Below are 11,062 nucleotides of genomic sequence, written 5' to 3' on the forward strand. Positions count from 1 at the left end.
TGCAAAATTTTTTAAAGACCTATTTGGATATATAATAGAAATTGTTTTAGAAAAAAATACTCTCTTTAAGTCTTGTTGACTTACGGTCGAATAACTATTTATATACAATGCATTTAATTAATCTAACCTATAAATTCCAACATTTCACTATAACATTTTATAAAATTTAAAACTTACTTCATATGTTACCGTAACGGTTTGATTTCACGAATATATTTTAAGTAATACAAGTAAATAACCTATTAGGTTACATATACTTGTCACCGGTCCATGTAGTTTTTCTATAATGGAAAGGAACATGGATTATTTCTCTTGACAAGCTCTTTGCAAAGCTTAACCCCAACAAAAAAGCTGCTTCAAGGGTGCTTTAAAGACTCGAATGGAATTTTAACATCCATTTTCAAACAAGAGCTCGAAAATGATTGAAAACCAAAATTCTAACTTTCTTTGCAATAACAATAGTTGGCATTTGACACATTTTTGTGACTATAATCAAGACCAACAGTAACTACAAGAGTCAATCTACTGTACTCTCATTTTCTTTTCTACTCTAGATGAGTTCTTTTTTGTGTCATCTAATTGGTCACCTTTTGTTTTCCTACTATTAACAAATTCATAGAACGACGGAATCTGTGGCAGCTTTGTATTAACGGAAGAACTTTCTATTGGCATGCCCCTGTCACCGCAAGGCAAAATTTCTGACTGAGCATTGCCCGAGAGTTCATTACTTGTACCTTCCTTTCCAGAATGATCTATAGCATGTGGTGGGGTGCGACCTTCAGCTTCAGGAACAGCATCCATTGATGTAGATTCCTTCATTGCGCCAAGTCGGTTCAACATATCAACGGAACTTGTCGTTGCCAGCCACCTAACCGTGCTCGCCACTTGTGAATAATAGAATGATTTGCCAGTTTTGCTATATTTCTTGTAGCATTCATCTTCAAGGAAAGATGCTGATGTCTCCAACTCAATCCTGAAAAAATGTATTGTAACTCATTTGGAACTCAAGGAATAATGCATTTAGCTTCAATATGATTTTAGGTGTAGAACAATTATAAATAGTAATAATAAACGAACGAGACTTATTATTGTTCCACATGCTTCCATGTACACCATTGTCTGTGCTTCATAGGGAATAAATAATAATAAATATTATCGTTGCTATTATGATGAAAGATTGAGTTGTGCAAATAGTTATCTGTGGCACAATAATGGTTTGATCTTTGAACAAGGTGCTTTTGCATGTCAAGTAAGTTGCCCCATTGTCATAGCAAGCAGAGGAGAAATTTGGGTAGATAGTTCTTTCTGTTGTGGGCTTGTGGCTGAGAAAGTGAGGTAAGAATGAGATCCTCTTAAGTGGGTATACTTGAAAAGTGAGAAAGTGAAGCCACTAATCACCTTTAGATCATTTTGGTAGAATTCACACAGAAGGGAGCTTATTGTTCAAAGGGTGATTGATCCCCTCACTTTCTCACTTTACAACCATACCAGCATTTTAGAGGATCCGAATCCATGAAGGTGATATGCAAAATAACTTAAACTAGAAAGAAATTGCAAAGCATACTTTAAGTTGTCAAGTCGCTGCTGAGCCTGTTTCAGAGCATTTTGTAATCTTTGCCTGCTTGATTCTCGCATTGCATCAGAAATAGCATTCTTGTCAACTTTACTCTGTTACAAAATATTAGATGAGTGGCTGTGCAGACATGAAAGACACGGGGGAGGGAAGGAGGGAAGGCATGCAATAACAACTGCTAAGCTGAAGGATTGAAAATGATAACAAATTTGTTATGATAACACTAAGTTTATAACCGTGGATAAGCAAGGATTTTAGGAAAATGAGAATATACATTTTTAGTCAACAATGTAGTGTTATGCGGGTACAAGATAAACCTGTTTCTTAGCTTTCTCATTTCGATAGAAGTTTTCTTCTGCACGTTCTAACATAGCAAGCTTTTCATTTACTCCCACTTTAGAATGAAGCTTTGACTTGGTTAGGTTGTTGACAACCTCATTACCATCTGTGAACAAAAACCCAATCAATGTTATGTGATTGAATAATCTACTTACCAGTCCATCCACCCTCCCCCAAGAGTGAAATAAATTTGGTAAAATGCTACCAACCATCGGAGTCAGATATATCATCATCTGAGCCAATTGCTTCATCACCACGATTCCAGAATTCAGATAACTGTTCTCCGTTGATTGCATCAGAAGAACTGAAAATGGCAAGTCATGGATAAATCAATTTTAAAACTAGATGAATCAATATTGTGAAGGTTATTATCACCAGGGCCGTTAAAAGTCAAATAGGCAATGCTAGCAAGTCAGACCATACAAAACTCAGAATACTAGTCTGCCCATGAGAAAGGAAAATCTCATGCTAGGTCCAGCAAAGCCCGAGGTCAAAGTCACAAATAGACTAACAAACCAACCATGGGATGTGTCTCTAAAACCTGTCAATTATATTATGTATTATAGTACACAGCACTGAAGACTGTCCACACCCAATACGTTTTTTTTTTTTTTCTTAATCAACGTTATGTTCAACTCCTAATGCATAAGTATTTGTCTGTTTGTGGTTTTTTTATTTTTGGCCACATGATTATAGGTTGTAGTACCTGGTGATGAAAATTCGAGAAGAACTGCCTTTCTGGCGCAGAGCAATTGCAGTTGTCAGATCCTCCAAATTTCGGGCAACTAAGTTTGGATGTCTGCAAGCATCACATGTTTTTTCACACAGGGATGCAGTAACCTGTTGTGAACAAAGTATAATTATCCAACTGAGTCAATATGAAGCGGATCACATATTACAAAGGGCCACATTACCTTCTCCCCAAAACTCTCGAGAATCCTTTTCCTACGACATCCAGATCCTTCACAATATTCAACCATCTGCATATTTTCATATAGGCTCCATTATACATAATGCTTGCTGCATGGACACTTTGTTGCAAAAGGCATGCAAGGATTTAGATGTCACCTGGGTAAAGTCAGCCATTGACTTTTTTGATGATTCTTCCTGTGAAGTAGATGATTGAGATTTCTTGCTTCCTGAATTTCTTAATATGAATTCCTGAAGCAGGTCAATGAGATCACAATTACAGGAAACAAAACAACAAAACATTTTCACAGCAGGTGGAGTTGAATAGAAGTGGCGCAAATAGAATATTTAAGACCCCCGCCCTCCCGCAGTTTTGCTCCTATGTGGGAAAAAAATTCAAGTTAAGAAAGCCAACCATTCTTTTGCGATCATCTACCCCGTAGTACAGCAGACTTGTACAGGGCAGTTGATCACGACCTGCTCTGCCTGACTCTTGATAAAATCCTTCCATTGACTTGGGAATATTGAAGTGGCATACAATTCTTACATCCTTTCTATCAATCCCCTGGTGAATTTGATCTTATGTGATTACAAAGAATGACGAGCGTAATAAACATCACTATATTTAACAGTAAATGGCAACTTACCATTCTGAATAAACACCAAAGGTTCAGTAACTGTGTGTAAGACAAGCGCTCCATGCAGAAGAAAGGAAGAAAAGAAAAAAAATACATCATAATCTCAAATAATAAGTTCTTAATATCATATTATGATTGCAACTATTTTCAGTGAACACTAAAAGCTCAGCATAGAAAGAAAAGAAAGGATATACATCAAAATCTAAAACAAATCAAGTTGCTACTTGCTAGCCTCGTAGAAATCAAAATTTGATGTGAATATTTATGAACCCCTGTGGTAAGATCAGTGTCTGTTTAATACCCCTTTTAATCATCATACTTCGAGCTGTTATGCTGTAGATGAGCTTTTGTTCAATCAAAGGAACTCTTTGTTTTATTCCATCAAATATTGACAGAAAATCACCATACTACATTAAATATTGCAATAAAACCAGTTATAAATGGAAACAACAGCAGTCATAACTCATTATACTCTATAACTGCCACTAGTGGCAGACTGGCCGTTGACCCGTTGCACCATACTATGCATGAAGTAATGTGATTTCTACATCATGTGGCAGACATGAGTGGACACACTATACAAGATAGAATTAGGAATCAATGTGGTAGAGAGAATTAGAGTTGTTCCTATAAGGGAAGGTGATAAAAAATATTTTTAGGTAATTTGTACATGTGGAGAAGATCTGTAGAAGCCCCAGTAAGAAGACTAGATTTGGTAGAAGTAGTCCAATAGCTAGAGGTAGAGGACGATGGATAAGACCATAGGTCAAACAATCAATAGAGATTTAGATTTCAATGGTCGGTCGCATATAAATATAATTTATAATAGGGCACTCTAGAATAATAAAACCTACAGATCGACTGCCAATGCAAAAATGGATAGAATAATAAAAGCTTCATAAATACAACATGCGAAATGGAAAACATACCCAAAAGCAACAGTGGCAACAACAACTTGTATTTTGGAAGAAATCCACTCATCTAACACAGACGTTCGCATTTTCTTATTCAATCCTGCATGATAAGCTGAAACAAACAGCAAAGAACATGAATGCAATTTGAAGGACAGCAATATACACACATATGCACACATAGAAAGAGAGTTACCAGCACAGGAAATGCCATTTTGGGATAGATGAGCTGACAATTCATCACACATTGAACGTTCAAGACAGTAAACTATTGCACAAACATCTCCCTTAGATTTTAATGTATTAGATAAATCAGCATAAGCATCATCCAGAAGATCTTTGTATCGAACTGCATCATTAGTAAATCTAATGAGATTTGTTTCAATTTTGAAACAGCTTCCTCCCGTGCAAACTCAGCATCACAATAGCCCAATATTTGGTGTTTGTAATTGAAAGGATATCCTCAAATATGTGGATATTTTCCTCCTACTCATTATCAACAATTTTTTTTATAAACAAAATAAAATAAAATAAAATACTCATTAAAATGCAATTTATTGCTTTCTTTCGTCCTCTTTGACATTTTACTCAGTGTCAAACATATGCATGGATAAACATTTAACCCTGAGTGGACTGATTTATTATTCATGTGCCAATTATATTACATTTAACCCTGAGTGGACTGATTTATTCATGGGATTCAAAGATTTATGGCACTTAAGAAGCATGAATGCAAAAGCTGAATTGATCTATAGAAGTAAATGATACAGCAAGCAGGACTAACCTTCATAATAGATATTAGGACGGTTAAAAGAAGATTTAAGAATTAATGGATTTTGCAAATGCAAAGACTGTACAACATCCTTCTGAACCCTACAGAAAAAATAGATAAATAAATCTAGTATGCCACAATATGATTACCAATAGAAAAGGTTGTAGAAACATGTGATTGGATTTGAAATGCATTCATGCACAAGTTTAAAATATAGCCAAAAGGTAAGAGAACAAACTTTTTTAAGGAAGAAGATTAAGAATACTCACTTAGGAGCAGCAGTAGCAGTTAGAGCTAATATTGGAACATCTGGTAGGTGGCTTCTCAACAATGAAAGTTGACGGTAACTTGGTCTATTCCCAAATAAAGAAGAAAAGGTGAATTGTATCACTAATCTATGTTTGTACACAAGAGAATTGAGAAACTACACAAGTATACATACAATCATAAGCCCAATAAAACACTTGACACTATATGAAGAAAATTCAAAAAGGCAAATATAACAGAGAAAGAATGAAAATACTTGGGCCCAATCAAGCAACTTGAGATACTCAGAGAAATATGTGTGGGAATGGAAAAACTAACTTAATATTCATGTTAATAGTAGGACACATATACATAGAAATTACAAGATACTATGGTATTCAACACTATTTCCATCGAAGCACAATTTAGTATTGCCAGAATCAATTTCTTAATTTAGCATTTGGAGATAAATTTCAAATTGTTCATATATGCATGTGGAATTGAACAGAGAAAATGAGATAACTGGATCCAATCAGGAAATGCAGTAGCGCATAGAACTTAGCACCTAAGCAGATGAAACATATTACCCAATGATATAAACATGAAATTCTAGCATTACAAACTCCAATTTCCTATAGCAGAATATATGACAAACCTGAAATCATGGCCCCAACTTGAGATGCAATGTGCCTGAAAATTTGGCGCAAGTGAAATTATTATAATAACCAGAAAAATCAGCTGAATCATAATTTGAAATGTTTTTCTTTCACACCTCATCTATGGCAATGAGACTTAGCAGCCCCCTAGCGTAAATCTTTTTCAGCTTTGGCATAAACCCCGCTGTTGCTATCAACTCTGGAGTCACATATAGTAGCCTTGTAGAGGGTTTTCCAGAATCAAGATCGTCATGAATCTTAAAACATAAAACAGAACATTTCAATTTCCTAAACTTGTGAATAAGTGAGGATTTGGTTACAGTCATATAAATGAAATTTACCTAAATTCTTTCCCTCCCCATAAGGACAGAGTCATATAAAATCAATGGCATGAGAGACAATAAATTCAAAGGGGGCACAACAAAGAAGCTTGAATGTACCAAACACAATGTGCTTTAGAATCAATATAAACCAAACCCACTCTTATATAAATCTCAGGATCAGAACATATATATATATGTAACCATCTATTCAAACTGATAGACAAAGATAAATCATTTGAAAGTATTTTATCACTTAACCTTATTTTTTGCATCAGTTGATATTGTTGAGGAGAGAAATTCAGCATCAATACCTTTCTCTTTTAGTGCCATTACTTGGTTTTCCTGACATGCAGAAAGAACAAATAAGCAAAAGCCTCAACTCAGAAATTAAATATAGCAAAAAAAATGTAAAATAAAATGGATCAAGCTGGAAATATGCCTACCATTAAGGCTGTCAACAGAACAAAAGTCAGAAATCACAATTGTGCCTAGCATGCAAAAACCAAGTGAATTACCACACAGAATTCAGCTCAACAAAGATGCACAACTGTATATATTAGGAAATATGAACATGATTCACCTATTAAAGGACAAACAACAAGCACAATTCCTGTTTTGGCCAGTGCAGGAATCTGATAACACATCGACTTGCCTCCTCCAGTAGGCATAAGACAAAAACAATCTCTTCCTGCACCAAAAGAGGGAGTGGGAAGGTAATTGGCATTCCATCAAAAAATGAAAATCCCAACTTATCCATTTACCAAATTCAAAGAACATGAGTTCATGATTTCAGATCATTTTTTAATTTCTTATCTTCCATATCCAAACCGTTTATCAGAGTAGGACACTGATATAAAACTTGCTTCATGTTCTTTACTTTCTTCTTTCTATATTTGCAACCAAAACATTGTTAAAAGAAAAGTGTCAAGCTAATTTAACCAATCAAACTGAAAAGTGAGACCTATAAAAAAAAATGCAGAATTCCATTCCTATGATTTCTCAGCAACCAAACAGCAACGGAAACCAAAAATTAAAAAAATAAAAAAAGGAAAGATTTTTGCAAAAATGAACCTGAGAGAACAGCTTGAATAGCGTCCAATTGCTTTCCCCTGAAATCAGGGTACCCAAAATGCCATCGCAGAAGCTTCACCAAAGCTTCCTTGCCGCACAGAGCCTTCATCTTGTTCGCATTGCCGCTTTTTGCGTCCCTCAACGGCAATGCTGCTTTCCTCTGCATTTCAATTCCAACCTGAAGGGTAAAAAAACGAAAACAGAGGATCGATTAATTGATCACTCGAATTTGAAGCAGAATTGGGAAGTTCTGTATCAATAGAGGAACAAAAAGTAGACGCCTTTTGTGTCAGGGTTTCGTGTGTGTTGCAGTGTTCGCGGGATTTTCTTTCTTGCTTCCAGTTTTCTTTTCCCTTGGCCTGCGATTTAATATTATTAAATAAATAAATGAATAAATAAGAGGCCTATTAAGTATTATTCCACAATGAAGGGGGGTATAGACGTATAGTAATGCTATGAAGTATGAACTAAGGTTGCGAAGACCGGTTAGTAAATCAGTGGAGTGATTGTCTGATTGATTTAATGGTTCAATTGGACTTAAACTGTGGTTGAATTAATTTAATTAAATAAAAAATAAAATAATTAAAAAATTAATAATATAATTTTAAATATTTAAATTTAATCATTTTTAAATTAATAAAATTAAAAAAAATTTAAAACCAAGAAAACTCAACAGAGTAAAGTGGAATATATAGTAGAAAAAGAAACAAAATGATCAATTCCTATCATTTTTGACATTGCCATCAACAATTAAAAGGATTAACATCTGTCCACTCTTTGTAACTTAAAAACATCCTTTCTTAAATGTCTTCAACATTTGCTTTTCTATTGTTAAAAATTCTGGCATTCCGTTCCAACCAGATCCAGATCACTGCAAAGAACTCAATCAGCAAAATCTTCTGTTCCTCTCTACTCTTGTGAAAACCAGTCCAACTCTCGAACTGCCCGCTCATGGTTCCTGGGACGGTCCACGGTTTACCTAAATACTCAACCAAGCGCACCACACCTGCCACGTAAAGTCACACAAAAGAAACAAATGGTGAACAAATTCCATCTCCTTTTCACACAAGACACAATGATTGTCATGCTGACGAATAACACCTAGCATGCTCAACCACTCTTTAGTATTCACCCTACCAATTAGAACAAACCACCCAAAGAGCTCAATCCTGGGGTTACCAATCCTCCCCAGATTGAACTAGTGAAGTTGTAACTCGTGATTTCTTCCGAAAGAATCTCCGATTGCAGGACCTGCACAAAAGATTTAGTAGAAAAAATACCCTTATTATCAAACTTCCAGACAATATTATCCTCTCTACTAGCTGATAGTTTCACCAGCCTTAACCTTTCATCAAGTTGATGAACCAATTCCAACTCCCACTGGAACAACTCTCTCCTCCACTGAAAATTCCAGATCCACTCTAACCCATCCTAGAATCCACAGTCCCCTATCATAGATCCTTGTTGGTTTGAAATAGAGAAGAGCCTTGGAAAAGTTACTTTTAGAGGGCCACCTTGCACCCAGTTGTCTACCCAAAATAGAGTTCGGCTGCCATTCCCTACTTCCATCGCCAGGCCATGAAGAAGTTTTTCTTTCACCTGTTGATCTGTTATATTCAACTGACAGATGTCTTTTCATGGGCCTCCCTTCACTGGTAAGGTCTGACTAGCTAGTATAATGTTTGGGTTCAGATTATTACAGGAGCAGACCACCTTCTTCCACAACGGGCAGTCCTCCTTTGAAAACCTCCACCACCACTTAAACAACAGTGCTGTGTTTCGAAGCACTGCATCTCCGACCCCAAGCCTCCAGCCTTCTTTGGAGCCTGAACCACTTCCCACTTTACTAGAGGCATCCCATAGCTACTATCCTCCCTACACCACATAAATCTCCTTTGCAGTGCAATCAACTTGTCAGCGACCGCTTTTGGCATCTTTTATAGACTAAGGTAATAGATCGGTAAGCTATTCAACACCGATTTGATGAGAACTAGCTTGCCTGCTTTGTTTAGAACCTTCGCTTTCCATAAGTTGAGCTTCTCTTCCACCTTATCTATGATTGGCTTCCAAGTCTTCACTAGTCTCGGATTTGCTCCTAGCGAAATCCCAAGGTATCGAACCGGTAGACCAGCTTGCTTACACCCCAGAAGGCCACACACCTGCTCCACCCATTCCTGATCACAATTAACCGGGATCAAATTCTACTTATCAAAATTGATGCTCAACCCAGACATCAACTCAAAACAATGCAACATCCTCTTATAGTTCACAATTATTCCTGTCTCCGTAGGGCAAAACAAGAATTTATTGTTATTTAAAAATTTATAATTTTATATAATAATTTTTGTTTATAATTTATTGTTATTCTTTATCAAAGTGAGATTAAAAGGGATTTGTTCAATATTTTTAAAGCTATATCGTTGGTTGGGATGATTGATGGTTGTGGATAATGGACATAAGTGCTATTGATCTTCTCTTTACTTGATTTAGGAGAGTAAAATTAGAAAAGAATATTACTAAAAAGCTTGATAGAATTCTCATTAATCAAGATTAGTTTTGACTTTTTCCAGAAGCATAAGCTGAAGTGTTCAATATGTTTCGTTCAAATTTTTTTCCATTCTTATTCATTGTAAGAGACTCCACCTCTTAGAAAGGAGTTTTATCTTATTATATTTTAGGTATCTTAGATAACTCGTCCTTCTATTTCAAATATTATTTAAAATATTTGAAAGAAAGGTTTTCATATTTTTTCAGCATTCTATTTCAAAGATTATTTAAAATATTTGAAAGAAAGGTTTTCATATTTTTTCAGCATTCTGATGGAAGTTCAACAAGACTCCCTAACTTTTAATAAAGAGGTTTTTTTGGCACAACTTTGTGAAGAAAAAAATTTAGAGGAGAAGATTTATAACCTGCGGTAATGATTTGAGCTTTTTCATTATTTCTCTCTTTGGCAATTGGAGTATAATCTTTGGTCAAGATGGGTATAACAAGATTTTGTTGTAAAAAGAGCTTTTTTTTGTACCATAAATTTTAAGAATAATAGATTAAGTTTGGCAACTGTAATACAAGATTCTTTCATCTCCAAATCTAATACGTAAAAATAAGAATAAAATTCATGGTATCTTCTTGGAAGATGGTTCTTGGATTTTTAAGGTTGAAACTATTAAAAGTATGGTCAATAGATTTTTTTAGCATTTTTTTATTCCACAGAGTAGGTGAAAATTGATATTTTGGGTGATATTCGTCTCTCACAGCTTAGTAGTAAGGTGTGTAAGAGTTGCTCTTATGACTTTTATAATGTTAGAAATATAGTCATGGCTATGAATTCTTATAAATCTCTTAGTCCAGATGGTTTTCAATCCATCTTTTTAAAGGAATGTGTTACATACCCTGGAGAGGGAGACAAAGAATGCTGAGTCCTGAGTCAGCAGCAAAGGTAGACAAAAAAGGAAGAAAATAATTCCTTTACCTTATCATTATTCTAGAAGAAGCAATAAAGAAAAAGAAGGAATAATAGGGCAGGGAAAATCTGTAATCATAAGTGATAGTAATTGATGATTGGATTAGTCAAATGAGAGAATCAGGGAGACGTAATCATAGGAGTTGAATGCTTGATTCTAA

General features: G+C 35.2%; 1 protein-coding gene across 1 annotated transcript; it reads right to left on the reverse strand.

The window, feature by feature from the left end:
• Positions 1-422: 422 nt before the first annotated feature.
• On the reverse strand, positions 423-6,709 carry LOC112738354 (ATP-dependent DNA helicase Q-like 3). The gene is made up of 15 exons (XM_072211962.1): positions 6,626-6,709; positions 6,161-6,301; positions 6,044-6,078; positions 5,412-5,495; positions 5,155-5,243; positions 4,567-4,719; positions 4,385-4,485; positions 3,237-3,386; positions 2,981-3,073; positions 2,827-2,892; positions 2,619-2,752; positions 2,122-2,216; positions 1,891-2,018; positions 1,565-1,668; positions 423-973 (listed from the first exon to the last, which is right to left on the reverse strand). The coding sequence occupies exons 1-15, from the start codon at positions 6,695-6,697 to the stop codon at positions 523-525; spliced, it is 1,896 nt and encodes a 631-aa protein (XP_072068063.1). The 5' UTR covers positions 6,698-6,709; the 3' UTR covers positions 423-522.
• Positions 6,710-11,062: the final 4,353 nt, after the last annotated feature.

The sequence above is a fragment of the Arachis hypogaea genome, chromosome 13 (assembly GCF_003086295.3).
Source record: "Arachis hypogaea cultivar Tifrunner chromosome 13, arahy.Tifrunner.gnm2.J5K5, whole genome shotgun sequence".
Classification (NCBI taxonomy): domain Eukaryota; kingdom Viridiplantae; phylum Streptophyta; class Magnoliopsida; order Fabales; family Fabaceae; genus Arachis; species Arachis hypogaea.

What these genes read in the sequence shown, in the direction of transcription:
- LOC112738354 (XM_072211962.1), bottom strand. Translation starts at nt 6,697, where the DNA reads ATGGCACTAAAAGAGAAAGGTATTGATGCTGAATTTCTCTCCTCAACA. An exon ending in TCGAGAGTTTTGGGGAGAAG is followed by an intron (nt 2,753 to 2,826) that starts GTAATGTGGCCC and finishes TGTTCACAACAG; the next exon opens with GTTACTGCATCCCTGTGTGA. An exon ending in TGATATATCTGACTCCGATG is followed by an intron (nt 2,019 to 2,121) that starts GTTGGTAGCATT and finishes TTTTGTTCACAG; the next exon opens with ATGGTAATGAGGTTGTCAAC.